General features: G+C 43.7%; 1 protein-coding gene across 1 annotated transcript in view; it reads right to left on the bottom strand.

The window, feature by feature from the left end:
- The window catches only part of IGHMBP2 (immunoglobulin mu DNA binding protein 2), a 94,019-nt gene that overhangs the window by 65,303 nt on the left and 7,752 nt on the right, over positions 1–20,964 (bottom strand). Inside the window, exons 3-4 of the mRNA XM_068260738.1 lie at positions 20,163–20,355; positions 7,734–7,831 (exon numbers count right to left, since the gene is read on the bottom strand). Coding sequence (XP_068116839.1) covers positions 7,734–7,831; positions 20,163–20,355 — 291 coding nt within the window. The remainder of the gene's footprint in view (positions 1–7,733; positions 7,832–20,162; positions 20,356–20,964) is intronic.

The raw sequence follows: 20,964 nt of genomic DNA, 5'->3' as shown, positions 1-20,964 counted from the left end.
TGCTGCGGTGTGAAGGCAAGCTAACTACCTATACTGAAAAGGGGGGGGGGGGAGGGATTAAGGAAGTCATCTAGCTACCTATACTGGAGGAAAGGGTGGAGGGGTAATCTGGCTACCTATACTGGTGGGAAGGGGGGGGGGGGAGTAATCTCGCTACCTATACTGAGGGGGGGGGGGGGGCGGCTGGTGACAGTGGCCATGGGCGGTAAAGAGTACAAATCCGGCCCTGAGTGTACTGGTTAAGGACTCTGCCTCTGACACCGGAGACCAGGGTCTCGGCTCTTCCTGTTCAGTAAGCCTGCTTACTGTTCATTAAGTAAGAGACCTTGGGCAAGACTCCCTAACACTGCTACTGCCTATAGAGCACGTCCTGGTGGCTGCAGCTATGGTGCTTTGAGTCATCCAGAAGAAAAACACAATATAAATGTTTTCTGTCTTGTCTGTCTTGTCTAATTTTACAACTTTTTTCCCCTACAAATAAATTTTTCAGCTACACAAAATTCATTTTGCACCAAAACTAACATTTCAGGTCCCTTATTACTGAGCTGTTAGCTGGGTTATTTAGCTCTGGGTGTGGAAATAAGCTTTAGTTAATGTTAAAAAAAAAAAGTTCCACACCTGGCCATTGTGTTACCTCTCTACCTCTACTGAACTGGATCATGTAGGCATTTTTGGTGTTCTGACTCTATACTAGGGCCAACACAGCAGCATGACAGCCCGTAAATCAGCATTTGTTTTTTTAAAACGTCTGATAGTGTCACTTCCCCTCAGTTTGACAATTTAATGGCTGGCAATAAGCCCAGGTAGAAGAAGGTGATTGCAATGACCTTTGCTATATGCAAATTTCTTTCCTATGTACCCAGGAAGCAATGACACATCAGGCCATGTGACATACAGGACAAATGAAAGCGTCACAACTGACCATTGCAGCATGAGACATTTGTATGCAAAGTACCCGCCCCACAGCAAAAAAACAGCAGAAGGAGGCTGACTTAAAGAGGAAAATAACATAATAAAATTGGTATTTTTACAATTTTTCATTTTAAAATCATTTAGGCAGTGTTTGCCTATTGTAAAATATTTCTTCTCCCTTAATTACATTCTGAAATGGATCACTGGTGGTGACATCTTTAGTTTTGAGACGGTGATCTGTATGTTCATTTACTGAGAATTCTATGCGCACTGGGAGATATTTCACACAATGCAACAAGGTTCACAAACAGCAAACTGCGAGGACCAAGGTCATGACATCACACTGTGGGAGGGGTTTCCCCACAATATCAGCCATTCAGATGTCACTGATGGTCTATTTGAGAAAAGGTAAAGTATTTCTTGTGGGAAAGGGGCTGCTGACTGGGATGAAGTTCAATCTTGGGGTAAAGTTCCTTTTCTATGCATTTTAAAGGGAAAAATGAGAGGAAAAAATAAAAAAATACACAGTTTCTCCATTTCCATCCACTATGGTTTTAAAATAAATGATGCTACCGTACACATTTTATTTGCCCATTTCTCCTGGTATTCACAACATTTAAATTATGTTCCTAGTGCAATGTATGGGGATAATATAATAATTGGAAGCAAAGGTGTATTTTTTCTGTGTCATGTTTCTTGTTTTCACATTGTACCATAATTACAAGCCCTCATTTGCAAAAATAACAGTAATATACCCTCATGGCATACATATTAAAAAAACGAGTCTTTAAGGTAACATTTTGTGTATTTTGTTTTAAATTCTGTCACTTTGTTTTATTTTTACATGCTTTTTATTTTGGTACTGAATATATGAAAATAAAAAAAAATATTGCTTTTGATTCAGTTTGTTACTAAATGTAATTCACAAGACACAAGCCTCAACCCCATATCCCCCTAAAATCTATTCTATTACTTGTCGCGGTAAAAAGGCTACCCAATATACGTCATCTGAATCTGATAACATTCTGGGAATATAGAATGCCATTAACGACGAAGTGTCCATGTGGCTTTGGTCAGGCCAATTTTTTCCACAAAGTATTTTAGTGCCATACTTAGTTTGCATAGCCACAGAAGAGTCTGGACAGCAGGAAAGGGCCACAAATGTAACCATTATGGAAAGCTAACAACCAGGGCTAGTCAAAAGTGGGTGTTTTGCTGAAACTTTTCCAAGTTTGATCATAATTTTAAAAATTACATTTTTTTTTCATAATGGATTGAGTTTGTCACTACCTATTTTTTATGTGACAGGAGCTCAAGCTATATGACACATCAAAATGTATTCTTGAAACTTACTATGATTAAAATGAGGTCACATATACATCATTTGATAACAAACTGGATGCACAGCAATCCATTATTCTCAAGGTGCGCCAATGGCTTTTCTGCAAACTTTTTTTTCTGCACTAATTGTTTCTGTGCCATTATTTGTTTGCATAGCCCTAAAAGAGTGAGGACATCAGAAAAAGCCCACGAATTTCACCATTGTGGAAAGCTAACAACCAGAGCTATTCATGGTCCCTTGCTCCGATCGGTAGTGCGGCGGGCATGCGCGTGCACGTACGCATGCACGCGCACGATTGTTCACAGCGGCAGTTTAAGTGCTGGACATATCTCCTACATCCTGAAGGCTTGAGCAGCTTCCGTTTTGGTTGTAGGAGATAGTCCAGGAGGCTTAAGTGGTTAAAGATTGCTATTTCTTAAAGTGCCCCACCTCCCCCCGCAATAATAACAGTTAAAAAGGAGCAATACTACTTCATATTTTTTCAGCTGCATTTACAAGCCTAGAGGTCAGCTTAGTCTTCACCCACTTAGTAGTACAATATTTTATTGCATAGTGCTGGAGACAATAGCTACCTTATAGCTTAATAATGGATACATTTCTCATTTTACACAAGCTATAAATGTCAGTCATTTCTATGTTACAGTCTAAATGGAATCCATGTATAATTGTTTATTATGGTGATATATGAAATTTCATGTCATCATGCAGTTCAGTTACCTATGAATTTACGTTCACATTAGCTAGTCACATGATGATGATGATGTTATCCATTCAGTCATATCTGACTCTTTATGATTCTATGGGTTAGCTCTCTCCATGCTGTCCGATCTTGTACCATTTCCAGCAGTTGCCTTAAGCTCAATTCTGTGTCAGCTTTGATGGTGTCAAGCCAATGTGTTCTCTGGCGGCCTTTTGCCACTGATCAGACCTAGCATTATGTCTTTTTCTAAGCAATTTAATCGTATCACGTGGTCGAAATATGTGAGTCTGAGTCTGGTGATCTAGCCTTCCAGTGACATGTCTGGTCTTATAAGTTCCAATACTTCTTTGTTCGTCATCCTTGCTGTCCATGGGATGCAAAGCACCCATCGCCAGCACCACAACTCAAAGGAGTCGATTTTTGTTAGGATCCAACTTTTGCAGCCATACATGGTTATGGGGAAAACTATAGCATGAACCAGTCTACATGAAGTAAAGTTGTCTGCACTCCATCGTATTAAAAATCCATATCTTTATTCAATCATCATTAAAAGGTACAGCAGTGGTATATGGCAGCGCAAGAGCTGACACTTTTCCGACCCTCCTGGGTCCTTAGTCATAGCTAAAGTGACAATTTTGTACAAACATTTTTACATTTTAACCAGAAACACCGCCCTCCACAGCTCTTTTAAGAGACTCCGTAACAAAAATTGCATCCTGTTTTTTATCATCCTACAAGTTCCAAAAGCTATTCTAATGTGTTCTGGCTTACTGCAGCACTTTGTACTATCACAGTCTCTGTAATAAATCAATGTATCTTTCCCTTGTCAGACTTGTCAGCCTGTGTCTGGAAGGCTGCCAAGTTCTTCAGTGTTGTGGTTCTGCTATGCACTCCCCCCTCAGGGGGGAAAGAAACACACAAATGATCTCTTGAGATTCAAAAGGAAGGCTGTATACAGCCTGCTTGTGTATGGATGTATTTTCTATGTGTGGACATACTGTACATCAACCTACTTCCTGTTTTGGTGGCCATTTTGTTTGTTTATAAACAGACTTTTTAAAACTGTTTTTAACCACTTTTAATGCGGCGGGGAGCGGCGAAATTGTGACAGAGGGGAATAGGAGATGTCCCCTAACGCACTGGTATGTTTACTTTTGTGCGATTTTAACAATACAGATTCTCTTTAAGAAACACATACAGGGGAGATGCTGGTGCAATGCAATAATATGCAACCATACATAAAAACATACTGTCATATAAAAATTACAAACATGTATACAAAAAGGATCCAACTGTACAGAATGATTGCGCACTCTGTCTTCTTGGCCGTCATATAGTGATCTTGTAGAAAAGGTGGTCATTGTGGGGATACCACAGTCACCTCGACCAGGAGCCAAATGGTGCAGTATTTTGGGGTATTAGATGTTAGATTGTAGTATAAGAGTATTTATACTCACAAAGGTGAGTTGCAGTCCCTGCTACCACCGTGTATCGCCAACGGGGGAAATAATCTTCCCTGCTCTGTATTCCAGGTCCTACTGGAACTGGATGGTCGCACTCCTGGTTGGTCCTTCTTGGTTGTAGAAAAGACCAAACCCGGAAGGTGAACACCTCCAAAGGAGATGTAATGTATAGTACTGGGGGTGGAGGTGCCCAAAAATAGGTCATTTTATGAAACAAAAAATAATAATAAGGTGGAGGGAGGTGTCTTTACCACTCCAGATGAAAAAACACAAACCACAGGGTTAATGTAAAAAGATTAATTTATTTATTTAGCACGATTAAAAGGACAACACATTTCAAGGGTCTCAGTCCGCTTCTTCCGGTCAATACAAGTGGTTGGGGTTCTTTTATCTGGAGTGGTAAAAATCCAGTAATATAGTGATCTTATCAGCTTTACCAGATGAACTGGCACGCCAAGTTCACCTAAGGGTTTCCACAGCTTATCGCATTCAACACAATCAATGGCTTTTTTATAGTTGATAAAGCACGTGTAGACATTCTTTTGATATTTGTGGGATTTCTCCAATCAGTATCGGTCTTAGCATTCCAAACGAGATTCTGTCATTACCAACGGCCTTGTTGTTAGGTAATTGTATTATTGCCCATGCAACTTCTTCTGAGAGCATAATTGGCTCTGATTCAAATGTCCTGGTTTCTTTAGCCTGAATTTCTGGAAGTTCACCCTTGTGAGCATACAGTTCTTCTGTATATTCCAGCAATCTGTATTTGATGCTGCATTGGTCGGTCAGATCTTTGCCTTTCTTATCTTTGATGGTCCCTTTACGTGCTGAGAAGTGTGTTCGAAACTTTTTCACGTGTGCAAAAGCATTTCTGGTATGTCCCCTCACAAACTCCTCTTCCAGCTAGTCACATGACCCATTGTTAAACTGGGACAACGATATACGGTAGATGAATTGTTGGTCAGCACACAGGAGCAGATAAAATTAATTTTCCTTGCTAAAAGGCCCTGCAATAAAATCACACTCCCTAGGATAAAGCATTGTGATTTAGTTTATGCCAGTGAATCTCAGTCTTTTTGGGGTCACCCCCATCCCAAGCCCATGTAGCCCTATGTTTTTTCGTAAGCCGAAAGCATATTTTGCGCCATAAATGTTCTGAAAATATAGGATTGGGGAAAATGGACATTAAAAAAAAAAGAGAACTATTAACCACTTCAACCCAAAGGCCATTTTACCCTTACCACCAAGAGCCATTTTCACCTGTCAGCACTCCTCCAAATTATTTGGCTATAACTTTATCACTGCTTCTCACACCTGAATGATCAATAGCTTAGTTTTTCCAGTGTTCTCCCCAGAATTTTTTTTCCAGCCAGGTGGCATGAAAAAGTAGCCAGGTAGGGCTAGATGAGAGAATACAGGGCTGGTGCTTCTCTGCACAATTATGCTTACAGCATAGGAGGAGGTGAGCCAATGACAGCCGGGTGCTCACCAAAACTAGCCAGGTGGAGCACCTGGCTAATAGGGCCTGGGGAGAACACTGGTTTTTCACCACAAATTAGGTTTTTAGTGAGCGATACAGGTTTTCAGTAATTTCTTTATTTTCTATGCATTTTATATGCAAAAACAAGAAAAAAATACACCATTTCTCCAATTCCATCCACTATAATGTTATAATAAACAATGCTACTATAAATAAAACCCACACATTGTATTTGCCTGGCTATCACAACATTTCAATTATGCTCTTTGTACAGTGTATGGCAACAATATATTATTGGGAAATAAAGGTGTGTTTTTTTCTGTTTTTGGTTATGGGTTTTTTTTATCCGGTGAATAATTACAAGCCCTTATTTATTAAAATAACAGCGATATACTTTCATGACATACATATTAAAAAAGCTAAGTCCCTAAGGCAACTATTTATGTATTTTTTTAACAAACACTTTACCAAAGTGTTTGTTTGGTAAAGGGGGAGGCTTTGGAGGGGATTAATTGTATTAATCTTTTATTAAAAATTCCAACGCCAAACAAAAGTTTCTTGCGCTCCTATTCAAGGAGACGTAGACACTTCCACACAATCTTCTCCTTGATTTAATACACTGTGCTGCTCCGATGCAGGGAAGTACAGGCTTATCTAAGTAGAAAAGGAGCGCTCTATAGTGTATTATCACAAAGGTAAGTTTATTGCGCAAAACAATTAGGTACTTACAAAATTTTCATAAAAACTCGCTTGTCAGCAGAATGCCAACCGCTTATATCCCCCTTGTCGGCAGGTGTATGGCAGGTGTACACGCCCTGTGGCCAGCAGCGCGGTCTGCGGCCGCCTGGATGCTCGTCTCGCAAGGGGGTGGGCGGGGCCTAGTTTCGGCATGCGTATGACGTCATTATGCATTTTGTCACGTTGCGCCTTCGTCAGATCTGACGCGGAGACCGTGCTGATGGCCACAGGGCGTGTACACCTGCCATGCCATACACCTGCCGACAAGGGGGATGTAAGCGGTTGGCATTCCGCTGACAAGCGTGTTTTTATGGAAATTTTGTAAGTACCTAATTGTTTTGTGCAATAAACGTACCTTTGTGATAATACACTATAGAGCGCTCCTTTTCTACTTAGATAAGCCTTTAATTAAAAATGTATGCCTACTGTAATTTAACTTTTTGCTGCAAGATGGCACTACAAACACTATCCTGGGTTACCAGAAAGTGCTCATTATATTTTTTTGATGCGTATACGCGTTCAGATAGACCAAGCAGCTCCTATAGGATTAACTGATTAAATGTGTGTTTTCCCTACCTATCCCCTGCACTATTAGCCCACTCCCTTACCCCTCTCCCCCACACTTTCCCCTTTCCTAATAGCTTTATAAAAGGATTTTTAAATGAAATCAGAACTAAATGTTAGATCTCCCTCTCACATGTCCAGCCACATGCAGCAGTGATCTGCAAATGACACTGGATAAAAATAGAGAGCCTCTCCACCTGTTTCCAGTGCCTGACCCACTGCCCACCTATTTTTAAATAGGCTACAGGAAAATGGTGGCAGGTGCCAGGTACTGGAAAAAACAGACAGACTCCAGCGCTGGGCTTTAGTTGTAATTTTCCCTTAGCCCTTCTGCCAGATTCAGCCGCTGAAACTCCATCAGAAGCGCCATGGAGCCGGTGACGTACCTGGGGGCGGCACCTGCCAATTAGTCTGTGGCCCTGACCGCTTTACAGGTGCAAATGAACCCCCAGGGGTCAGTGGACCCCAAGTTAAGAATTGTTGGTTTATGCATTTAGTGACCCCCATTCTGCTCTGTCTTAAATGTAGTCTCACCTGGTACCCCAGTGCTGCTGGGCTGTGATGATCCAAATAAGACATCTATTAGGTGGGTAGCAGGTCCTGAGTGATACTGACTCAGTGCAGTCAAAGCCCTGCAGATGAATAAAACAAAAAGAAAATATTGAAGAACGACTAATGAAAACGAATGAAGTCTATCTCTGGTCACAGATAAATAAAGATTACTTCCTGCTTTGTGCAAACCTTTGAACCAATAAGACAGGAGAATTCTGTTTATCTTTACACCAAGCCATATACTGAGCCAATGTTTCCATAGCGTTCCTGCCCTCTGAGCAAAACCTGCCCACATGGTTCATAACATTTGTGGGTACTCTCTAATGCCTGGTACACACCATGCAATTTCCAATCAGATCGACAAATCAAATCAAACATTTCTGACAGGTCCGATCTGATTTCCGATTATTTTTCTGATCAATTTTATACAGGTGTGATCAGAAGAACGACTGGAAATCAGATCGGACCTGATTGAAATTATCCATTCGACCTATCGATTTTGATGGGAAATTGCATTGTGAGTACCAGGCGTAAAGGAAAAAATAACCCTTCCTGTTTTCAGAGCACATTTGAACAGTGTTAGGGCCTATTTCCACCCTGGTGTGATAAATAAGTGCAAGGTAGTAAAGAGATGAAAGGGCATGGAGAGGAACTGTGGTCGCGTTAAGGTACGTACAGATGTTCAACTTAATGCACGGCCAACCTACAAAGATGACCAACCGCACAACTTGTTGTTTGCTCCACCAGTACAAACACACGCTCTGACCAACTAAACAACCAACTAACTGAAATAATGCGCACGCACCATATCCACATTGAAAAAACAAGTCATTTAAACAACTTGTATACACATGGCCAACCTGCACGATGGTTGGTCAGTCGTGAAAGACAATTCCAGGGATGTAGAAAGAAATCCAACAATCAATGAGGCTCTGTATACCTAAAGACGAGAGTGCTTGGAGAAGCAAAGAGTGCCCTACAGCATCAAATTAGAGGACAGAAGGAGAAGCACACACATGGAATAAAAAATCCTGGATTTAGCTGGTAAAAGGAACCTAAGGTGAGAGCCATATGGGGCTTGATTCACAAAGCGGTGCTAACCTACTTAGCACGTCTAAAGTCTTTAGACGTGCTAACCAGGGTGCTAAGTAGGTTAGCACTGGATTTCTCAATTGAGAAAACCGGTGCTAACCTACTTAGCACCCTGGTTAGCACGCCTAAAGACTTTAGACGTGCTAAGTAGGTTAGCACCGCTTTGTGAATCAAGCCCATGGAGGCTGCCATATTGATTTCTTTTTAAACAATACAAGTGCCTGGCAGTCCAGCTGATGTTTCTGGTCAGTAGTGTCTGACTCCAAAACCAAAAACAAGCAAGCAGCTAATCTTGTAAGATTTTTGTTAGAAACATCTGATCTGCATGATCATTCAAGGCCTATAGCTAAAAGTTTTAGAGGCAGAGGGTCAGCAGGACAGGCAGGCAATGTGCATTGTTTAACCAGTTAATGGCAAAGTGACTTATTAAAAAGTCCTGTTTGAGCCTGTTAACGGCAACAGGACGTTTTCAATAAGTCGCTCGCTCCCGCCGCGGTTGCCCGTCGGGACTCCGTGTTCTGTGATTGGGGAAGAGGACCGAGTCCTCTACCCAATCGCAATGCCTGGAATGAATGGACGTGACCGCGATCGGTGGCCACGTCCATTCATAAAACAGGAAACAGTCACAGTGTAGTTAAATGTAAAAAAAAAGTGAACACATCTTATAGGGAGAGTGTTCACTAGCACCATCTTGTGGCCAAAAGTAAAATTACACATACATACATAATATTATTAAAATTAATAACTTACACTTCCAAAGCCCCCCATCCCAAAAAAAAAAATCAGTAAAAAAAAAACAAAAAAAAAAAAAACATAAATAGTTGCCTTATCGACTCAGCTTTTTTTCATCTATATTTTATGAGGGAAAATTACTTTTACTTTACTACATAGGGGCTTTTAATTATGGATCGGACAAATAAAAAACAAAACAGAAAAATAACACCTATATTTCAAAATAATATATTGTCGCCATACATTGTGTTAGAGACATAATTTAACCACTTCAGGACCACAGTCTTTTCGCCCCTTAAGGACCAGAGCCTTTTTCTCCATTCAGACCACTGCAGCTTTCACGGTTTATTGCTCGCTCATACAACCTACCACCTAAATGAATTTTACCTCCTTTTCTTGTCACTAATACAGCTTTCTTTTGGTGCTATTTGATTGCTCCTGCGATTTTTACTTTTTATTATATTCAGCAAAAAAGACATGAATTTTGGCAAAAAAATGATTTTTTTTAACTTTCTGTGCTGACATTTTTCAAATAAAGTAAAATTTCCTATACATTTGAGCGCGAAAGTTATTCTGCTACATGTCTTTGATAAAAAAAAAACCATTCAGTGTATATTTATTGGATTGGGTAAAAGTTATAGCGTTTACAAACTATGGTGCCAAAAGTGAATTTTCCCATTTTCAAGCATCTCTGACTTTTCTGCGCACCTGTCAGGTTTCATGAGGGGCTAAAATTCCAGGAAAGTACAAATACCCCCCAAATGACCCCATTTTGGAAAGAAGACATCCCAAAGTATTCAGTGAGAGGCATGGTGCGTTCATAGAAGATTTTATTTTTTGTCACAAGTTAGCGGAAAATGACACTTTGTGACAAAAAAGAAAAAAAAAAAAGTTTCCATTTCTTCTAACTTGCGACAAAAAAAAATGAAATCTGCCACGGACTCACTATGCTCCTCTCTGAATACCTTGAAGTGTCTACTTTCCAAAATGGGGTCATTTGTGGGGTGTGTTCACTGTCCTGGCATTTTGGGGGGTGCCTAATTGTAAGCACCCCTGTAAAGCCTAAAGATGCTCATTGGACTTTGGGCCCCTTAGCGCAGTTAGGCTTCAAAAAAGTGCCACACATGTGGTATTGCCGTACTCAGGAGAAGTAGTATAATGTGTTTTGGGGTGTATTTTTACACATACCCATGCTGGGTGGGAGAAATATCTCCGTAAATGACAATTTTTTATTTTTTTTTACACACAATTGTCTATTTATAGAGATATTTCTCCCACTCAGCATGGGTATGTGGAAAAATACACCCCAAAACACATTATACTACTTCTCCTGAGTACGGCGATACCACATGTGTGGCACTTTTTTGCACCCTAACTGCGCTAAGGGGCCCAAAGTCCAATGAGTACCTTTAGGATTTCACAGGTCATTTTGAGAAATTTGGTTTCAAGACTACTCCTCACGGTTTAGGGCCCCTAAAATGCCAGGACAGTATAGGAACCCCACAAATTACCCCATTTTAGAAAGAAGACACCCCAAGGTATTCCGTTAGGAGTATGGTGAGTTCATAGAAGATTTTTTTTTTTGTCACAAGTTAGCAGAAATTGATTTTAATTTTTTTTTTCACAAAGTGTCATTTTCCGCTAACTTGTGACAAAAAATAAAATCTTCTATGAACTCACCGTACTCCTAACGGAATACCTTGGGGTGTCTTCTTTCTAAAATGGGGTCATTTGTGGGATTCCTATACTGCCCTGGCATTTTAGGGGCCCTAAACCGTGAGGAGTAGTCTTGAAACCAAATGTCGCAAAATGACCTGTGAAATCCTAAAGGTACTCATTGGACTTTGGGCCCCTTAGCGCAGTTAGGGTGCAAAAAAGTGCCACACATGTGGTATCGCTGTACTCGGGAGAAGGATTATAATGTGTTTTGGGGTGTATTTTTACACATACCCATGCTGGGTGGGAGAAATATCTCTGTAAATGACAATTATTTGATTTTTTTTACACACAATTGTCCATTTACAGAGAGATTTCTCCCACCCAGCATGGGTATGTATAAAAATACACCCCAAAACACATTATACTACTTCTTCTGAGTACGGCGATACCACATGTGACACTTTTTTGCAGCCTAGGTGCGCTAAGGGGCCCAACGTCCTATTCACAGGTCATTTTGAGGCATTTGTTTTCTAGACTACTTCTCACGGTTTAGGGCCCCTAAAATGCCAGGGCAGTATAGGAACCCCACAAGTGACCCCATTTTCGAAAGAAGACACCCCAAGGTATTCCGTTAGGGGTATGGTGAGTTCGTAGAAGATTTTATTTTTTGTCACAAGTTAGTGAAAAATGACACTTTGTGAAAAAAACAATAAAAATCCAATTTCCGCTAACTTTTGACAAAAAATAAAATCTTCTATGAACTCATCATACACCTAACAGAATACCTTGGGGTGTCTTCTTTCTAAAATGGGGTCACTTGTGGGGTTCCTATACTGCCCTGGCATTTTAGGGGCCCTAAACCGCGAGGAGTAGTCTAGAAAACAAATGCCTCAAAATGACTGTTCAGGGGTATAAGCATCTGCAAATTTTGATGACAGGTGGTCTATGAGGGAGCAAATTTTGTGGAACCGGTCATAAGCAGGGTGGCCTCTTAGATGACAGGATGTATTGGGCCTGTTCTGATGGATAGGAGTGCTAGGGGGGTGACAGGAGGTGATTGATGGGTGTCTCAGGGGGCGGTTAGAGGGGAAAATAGATGCAATCAATGCACTGGGGAGGTGATCGGAAGGGGGTCTGAGGGGGATCTGAGGGTTTGGCCGAGTGATCAGGAGCCCACACGGGGCAAATTAGGGCCTGATCTGATGGGTAGGTGTGCTAGGGGGTGACAGGAGGTGATTGATGGGTGTCTCAAGGTGTGATTAGAGGGGGGAAATAGATGCAAGCAATGCACTGGCGAGGTGATTAGGGCTGGGGTCTGAGGGCGGGTGATTGGGTGCCCTAGGGGCAGATTAGGGTCTAATCTGATGGGTAACAGTGACAGGTGGTGATAGGGGGTGATTGATGGGTGATTAGTGGGTGTTTAGAGGAGAGAAGAGATGTAAACACTGCACTTGGGAGGTGATCTGATGTCGGACCTGCGGCGATCTATTGGTGTGGGTGGGTGATCAGATTGCCCGCAAGGGGCAGGTTAGGGGCTGATTGATGGGTGGCAGTGCCAGGGGGTGATTGATGGGTGGCAGTGACAGGGGGTGATTGATGGGTGATTGACAGGTGATCAGTGGGTTATTACAGGGAATAACAGATATAAATATTGCACTGGCGAATTGATAAGGGGGGGTCTGAGGGCAATCTGAGCGTGTGGGCGGGTGATTGGGTGCCCTAGGGGCAGATTAGGGTCTAATCTGATGGGTAACAGTGACAGGTGGTGATAGGGGGTGATTGATGGGTGATTGATGGGTAATTAGTGGGTGTTTAGAGGAGAGAAGAGATGTAAACACTGCATTTGGGAGGTGATCTGATGTCGGATCTGCGGGCGATCTATTGGTGTGGGTGGGTGATCAGATTGCCCGCAAGGGGCAGGTTAGGGGCTGATTGATGGGTGGCAGTGACAGGGGGTGATTGATGGGTGGCAGTGACAGGGGGTGATTGATGGGTGATTGATAGGTGATCAGTGGGTTATTACAGGGAATAACAGATGTAAATATTGCACTGGCGAATTGATAAGGGGGGGTCTGAGGGCAATCTGAGCGTGTGGGCGGGTGATTGGGTGCCCGCAAGGGGCAGATTAGAGTTTAATCTGATGGGTAACAGTGACAGGTGGTGATAGGGGGTGATTGATGGGTAATTAGTGGGTGTTTAGAGGAGAGAAGAGATGTAAACACTGCATTTGGGAGGTGATCTGATGTCGGATCTGCGGGCGATCTATTGGTGTGGGTGGGTGATCAGATTGCCCGCAAGGGGCAGGTTAGGGGCTGATTGATGGGTGGCAGTGACAGGGGGTGATTGATGGGTGGCAGTGACAGGGGGTGATTGATGGGTGATTGACAGGTGATCAGTGGGTTATTACAGGGAATAACAGATGTAAATATTGCACTGGCGAATTGATAAGGGGGGGTCTGAGGGCAATCTGAGCGTGTGGGCGGGTGATTGGGTGCCCGCAAGGGGCAGATTAGGGTCTAATCTGATGGGTAACAGTGACAGGTGGTGATAGGGGGTGATTGATGGGTAATTAGTGGGTGTTTAGAGGAGAGAAGAGATGTAAACACTGCATTTGGGAGGTGATCTGATGTCGGATCTGCGGGCGATCTATTGGTGTGGGTGGGTGATCAGATTGCCCGCAAGGGGCAGGTTAGGGGCTGATTGATGGGTGGCAGTGACAGGGGGTGATTGACGGGTGATTGACGGGTGATTGACAGGTGATTGACAGGTGATTGACAGGTGATCAGGGGGGATAGATGCATACAGTACACGGGGGGGGGGGGGGTCTGGGGAGAATTTGAGGGGTGGGGGGGTGATCAGGAGGGAGTAGGGGGCAGATTAGGGACTAAAAAAAAAATAGCGTTGACAGATAGTGACAGGGAGTGATTGATGGGTGATTAGGGGGGTGATTGGGTGCAAACAGTGGTCTGGGGGGTGGGCCTGAGGGGTGCTGTGGGCGATCAGGGGGCAGGGGGGGGGAATCAGTGTGCTTGGGTGCAGACTAGGGTGGCTGCAGCCTGCCCTGGTGGTCCCTCGGACACTGGGACCACCAGGGCAGGAGGCAGCCAGTATAATAGGCTTTGTATACATTACAAAGCCTATTATACACTTTCCGTGCGGCGATCGGGCAGCTAGTAACCCGCCGGCGCTTCCGAACGGCCGGCGGGTTACAGCGAGTGGTGGGCGGAGCCAGTCCCCGGCGGCTGATCGCGTCACAAATTACGCGATCGCCGCATAGCCACTCCCGCAGCCGCCCCCGCCGATGGGCGTATTGCGGTCGTTTGGGCCCGGACTTTGCCGCCGCCCATCGGCTGGGGGCGGTCGTTAAGTGGTTAAATGGTTTACTAATCGGGAAAACTGGGCAAATAAAATGTGTCGGTTTTATCCACAGGAGAACGTTTAATTTTAAAACTATAATGGCCGAAATCTGAGAAATAATGAATTTTTTCCATTATTTTCTTATTTTTCCTGTTTAAACGCATTTAGAATACAAAAAAAATCTTAGCAAAATGTACTACCCACAGAAAAGCTAATTGGTGGCGAAAAAAAAACGAGGTATACATCATTTTGTTGTGATAAGTAGTAATAAAGTTATTAGGGAATAAAAGGGAGGAGCACTGACAGGTGAAAATTGCTCTGGTCCGTTAGGGTAAAAACCACTTGGGGGTGAACTGGTTAAAAGGGAATAAATATGTCAACCTCCATATCCCTCTCACCTCAGGTTCATTTTAAATAGTTGGCTACTTTAGTAAGGATTGCTTCTGTGAAGTGGTGGGAGCAAAGGCCAGACAGGAGATAATCAAACGGAAATAAAAAAAAGTAAGCTAGCTCTGCATGAATATGTCATTATTTTTTAAGTATTGTGTAATGTGTAACACTTGTTGAAGTGTTATGACATTTTGAGGGAGGTTGGAAAAATGCCTGTAGAACGGCATAGACTAATAAAAGAAATCAGCACAAGGACGAAGGATGAGTAAAGCGAAGCATGGCTGATGACTCAGAAAGCTAAATGCTAGTTCTGACTCTGCTCTCCAGAGGCAGCAGATATGGCATTATGCCTTATGAATGATACACTGTGTTTGATTCTCTTGCCTGCCAAGTTATATAGCAGCCTGATTATTTGTCTAGATTCCTTCCAGGTATTATCTGGCTACACATGACAGCTCACGCAAGTGTGCTTATGAGTGTGTGTACTAGGGTTGCAGCGGTATATACTGAGGTTTTATTGTGCATGGTAATCATACCAGGCACAATTTAATTTTACCGGTTTTAGGGGGCGGGGCGACCACGGGGGGCGTAGCGGTGTGGATGTGACACAGCGGCGAGCACACGAACAGCAGCGGGGATACAAATACTCACTTGCAGGCAGCCAGCTCCATCCTAAACGATGTACTGGCTTCATTCTAATTCCTGTTCTTGCATCTCATTTCCCTGAAACAGCGCGCCCTGCGCGCTATTACAAGATTATGCAAGAACAGGAAGTAGAATGAAGCCAGTACACCGTGAAGGCCCTGGCTGCCGGTAAGTGAGTATTTATCCATGCTGCTGCGCCCCCTCTTCCTCCCCCCCGGCTCTCTGTGCTGCAGCCACCTAATTCTGGCTACACCTATCTCTGGCTACCTATGATGAAGCCACCTACTACTGGCTACACCTATCCCTGGCTACCTATGCTGTGGCCACCTACTATTGGCTACAATTATTCCTGGCTACCTATGCTGCGGCCACCTACTAATGGCTACAGAGGGGGTCCAAATAATTGTATAATACCGTAATACTGTCCAACGGCGTTTTTTTTTTTTACAGTTATCATACCGTGGAATTTCATACCGTTGCAACCCTAGTGTGTACATAGTAAGGGGATGTTTAGGCAAGCAACCATTTGCCACCACTCCCAAATGGGATGTATGCAACGCTATATTATATATGCTTTACTCTGTATGTTATGGCCAGAGCCCGAAGCCTAGCCAAAGCAGGGATTGGCTGGGCATTTTAAGAACTGGTCAAAATGAGCCAGCCCAAGTTCGAATAAACCATCTGGAGAAGTCTAATTGGAGTGCAGGGGGCCAGAGACAAGTGGAGAGGGGACAGAGGTGATGACCGGATGGGACGCGGAGAGCGGACACAAAGGTGATGGTGCAGTATAATCATAGTGGATAGAGGTGACGAGCAGAGGGAACACAGAGAGCAGAGGGGAAAAAAAGGTGATGGTGCAATGTAATTGGAGCAGAGGGGACAGAGGTGATGAGTGAAGGGGGCAAGAAAAGCGGAAGGGGACACAGAAGATATGGTGCAGTGGTAGGAGGGAAGGGACAAGCAGAGGGTGACAGGGGTGGAAAGCGTAGGTAACATGGAGAGCGTTGGCGGGACACAGAGGTGATGATGCAGAGGAATAAGAGCAGAAGGGGACAGAGATGATAAGAGGAGGACAGAAGTTACAAGCAGAGGGAACACGGAAAGCCGAGGGGGACACAAAGGCGACGGTGCAGTGCAATTGGAGCGGAGGGGATGGAGGTGATGAACTGACAGGACAAGGAGAGTGGAAGGAGACACAGACGATGATGTGGGACAAGCAGAGAGGGACAGAGGTGTCGATCAAAGGGAATGGGGAGGCATAGGGGGACACAAAGGTGGAATCGAAGCATTGGGGTAGAGAGGTGAAGATAGGGGGGCAGAGGGAATAAGCAGGGGGGGGGGACAAGGATAGCAGAGGGGAAAACATGGGGAATGGTGTGTAATCAGAGCAGAGGGGGGGGGGTTCGCATTTCTGTTACAGTGGCTCTTGACCACAATCACTGTGTTAGGGAGTTGGCTGGCCAAATCACAAAATGGCCAGACTACGGGTTCTGGCCATAACATATATAAAATCCTAAAGTATATTAACTGGAGAAACTGTTCAACAGAATACAGTCTGACTAATTTAGTGACTCAGAGTGTACCAATGAAAACAGTACACTGATGACGAGAGATGGTCAAAGAGAGGCATTTCCACATTTCCAGCTTGCACACAAATTTCATGTAAATTCCACGCAGATAGGAACTGGACCAGTTAAATGATCTTCTGGTTGATACTGATTGGATAAGTTCTAATCTTTGTACAATTTGCACAAAGCTGCATGCAGGTCACAATTCTTTACATCTTACTAACCATCTTTACTGAGATGGAACTCTACTAAGAAGAGGTAAGCCTCTTCAGCCCCCAGAGGCTTCCTTCCCACATCATCAGGGCTCCCACCATTGCCGCTGGCGGACCCACGGAAGAAATCCGACAAGACATTGGCCTCAATTCACTAAGCTTATCTCCTGTCTTTAATAACGTTTCTCTAGTTATCACCATGGTGACGAGGCATGTAGCACTCAGGAAACATTTTACCTCAGGCAAACCTAAAGTTAACTCTTCTGTCTTTAAATTAACTCTTCAATCCTTAAAATAACTCCAGAGTTAAAGACAGGTTGTTAATTAACTGCGTGTGAAAATAACTACAGAGGAGGTAACTTAACTACAGAGGAGGTAAATGAACTACAGAGGAGGTAACATAAGGAATTAAGAGATAAGATAACTCTCTCACTGTGTGGTGGTAAGTTTTCTCTTGCCTTATTATCTCCAGCATGATCTTAGTGAATTGAGGCCCTTGTCAGATTTCTGATCGTGACTGCACTCTTCATTAGGCCTGAACGATAAATCGTTTTTAGATTGAAATCGCGATCACGGAAATGAAGATTCCGTGATCGCCATAGCCACGATTTTTACCCCCCTCTGCAAGCCAGTCCAGCAGTCCCCTCTGCCGCTCTGTGCAGCGACAGTTTGCGGTGGCTCAGCGCCATTACCTACACTTGTTCTCCGGGTTGGAGCCGGCTCACTTTCTTCCCCAACTTCCTCCTACTGTGCAGTCAATCAGCGGAGCGGGCGGCAGACTCCACCCCTTCCCCGCCCGCTGTCACTCGTGCGGCATACTCCTCCTCCCAACATCTCCCAACATTAGCTGGGCGGGCGGCAGACTCCGCCCGCACGGCTGTCAATCACGGAGTGTTGCGAATAGCAGGCTCCGCCCACCCCGCAGGCTCTCACACTCGTGCGGCATACTCCTCCTCGCAACATCTCCCAACATTAGCTGGGCGGGCGGCAGAATCCGCCCACACGGCTGTCAATCACGAAGTGTTGCGAATAGCAGGCTCCGCCCACCCCGCAGGCTCTCACACTCGTGAGGCATACTCCTCGCAACATCTCCCAACATTGGCTGGGCGGGCGGCAGAATCCACCTGCACAGCTGTCAATCACGGAGTTAGGAATAGCAGACTCTGCCCACCTCGCAGGCTCTCGCACTCTGTCCCAGCGGCTCAATATTTCCAGCACCTTCATATCATAAGCCGGGCAAGTGGCAGGCTGGCTTGATTTGAAGAAAATCGTAAATCGAATCGAAATCGCAATTTCTGACAAAAATCGTGCGATTCAATCTTTATCTAAAATCGTTCAGGCCTACTCTTCATACACAAGCGGGCCATACCGTGCGAGAGCATCGGTGCCTGCGCAGTAAGCTGGAGCTACTAGTGCACAAAAAGCAGCACGGTCGTGATCTTCAGGAGGGTCCCGTGCAGCGGCGGTAAGAGCAAGGAGAACACAGGAAGCCTCTGGAGGATCCAGATGCTTCTGTCTCCCTAGGTAAGTATCTCTCTCTTGTGTTCCTAGCCATCTAAGGTTCTCTCTAAAGCAGGGGTCTCAAACTCAATTTACCTGGGGGCCGCAGGAGGCAAAGTCAGGATGAGGCTGGGCCGCATAAGGGAATCAATAAAGCAGCAGCTGAAGCTGAAAGCTCTGCCGCTTCCAGGAAATGTCGGCGGATTGCCCCCCGGGCGATTTGGGGGCTCTGCAGCCCTCGTTTAGCGGCGGGGATGCGGCGGATTACTTGGGAGCACTGAAGCGAACTATAAGGAAGCTTTTGCCGGCGCGGGCCACAAAATATTGTATCGAGGGCCGCAAATGGCCCGCGGGCCGCGAGTTTGAGACCCCTGCTCTAAAGGGAACCTGAAAATAGAGGAATACAGAGGTTGCCATAATCCATAAAGCGGTATAAAACTCTGACATAATATTCAATAAAAACATTTTCCTACTTTTTATATCCCATACAGTTATCATATTTGCTTTTGTGCAAAAGTATTATTCATTTAGAAATTACAAGTTACCAAAGTACAATTTTTTTGCTCTGAGAGCTGACATTGCATTTTATTCATAACAGGTGTATTCATATTGTAATGTGTGCAGAAATGCTTTCTGAGTATCTGTCTGTGTTCTGGGATGTCTGAATGGCCAGAGAATGTTTACATTCCCCCCTTGATACAATTAGGTAAACACAAGATAATGTTATCTCCCGTTCGGATGCGCCCAGCTTTCCCTGCAGGGAGCTTGTAAATCTTGTGTTTAACTAGTTGAATGCTGTTCTAGTAAAAAAAAAAAAAAATTGTGGTAGTATATAATATGCTGTAAAAAAATATTTTAGAGCAAAGAAGAAATGCTGGGTTACCTACCACTTTAACTGGCCTAACAATAACACAGTCCTATATAAATGCTTTTGTTTCCTGAGTGCTAATTTTGTGTAACAAGTATAGTGTCTGTACGTGACTTAAATTTAACCCCTAAATTAACCTAACTCTCATACTAACTTAAAAAGGCAAAACCATACATAAAACAACAAGAGAAACTTAACAGTGTGAGAAAAGAAACACAAGTAAAGCTCTTTCGAAAATTTTAATTCTAAAGCTACCTCCTTGCAATAAGAAGGTGCTGCAGGTGAAAAAGAACTGGCACTATGTAAACAATCAAGACTATAAGCAATGCAACAGTAAACCAGCTATAAAACATTATATGAATATGAAAAAGAAATCAGAGACACTTACTTTTTGATCCTTTTGTAAGTAACATCATTTGCCAATTTCAGCAGCCTGTAGGTGTTATCTCTGCCTAAATTTAGTGCTTCACAATGAGATTCATCGAAGGCCACACTAACTGCCTTCTGCGTGATGCCAGACACAATGCCAGTGGCAAGAGGCTCACTTGGGCTGCTGGACTCATAAAGGCCCACAATGTCACCTGCAACAGTGAAAAACAAGAGAGACGTTGTAGATCAGTGTTTCTCAACATTATTTTGGGTATGTACCCCTTTTACTGCTTTTGAAAGCCTGTGCTTATCAAGTACCCCCAGGCATGGTAAAGATTATCTCAAGTACCCCATGACTCACATAAATATTTTATTATGTGCATGAAAATTGGGTCTATACAATTTCCAAGAATTTACGGTTTTATCGCTTTTAATCAGCTAAATACTAATTTGGTTTTCTTTATATAGAATGTATTATTTTCTAAAGCTCTTAATTAGTTATATATCAAGCCCGAGTACAGTATATACTCGCGTATAAGCCTAATTTTTCAAAAAAATGTTCTGAAAAGTTACCCCTTTGGCTTATATGCAGGCCAGTGGAGCAGAACGGATGGTGGAGCAGCAGGTTTTGTTGCTGGCAGAGGAGCTTAAGGATTGTGCGCTAGTGATCCTGCTCTTGCCAGCTGGCTCCCTGCTGTGTCCGTGTCCCCCATTCCCTGCAACATGGTGTGCAGAGTGCGCTGCTCAAGACTACCTGTGTCCCCTGGCTTGTGAATCAGAGTGTGCAAGCAACGTGTCAGTGGTGCAATGATCAGGGATTC

The sequence above is a fragment of the Hyperolius riggenbachi genome, chromosome 11 (assembly GCF_040937935.1).
Source record: "Hyperolius riggenbachi isolate aHypRig1 chromosome 11, aHypRig1.pri, whole genome shotgun sequence".
Classification (NCBI taxonomy): Eukaryota; Metazoa; Chordata; class Amphibia; order Anura; family Hyperoliidae; genus Hyperolius; species Hyperolius riggenbachi.
This window is presented reverse-complemented; position numbering and strand designations above follow the sequence as displayed.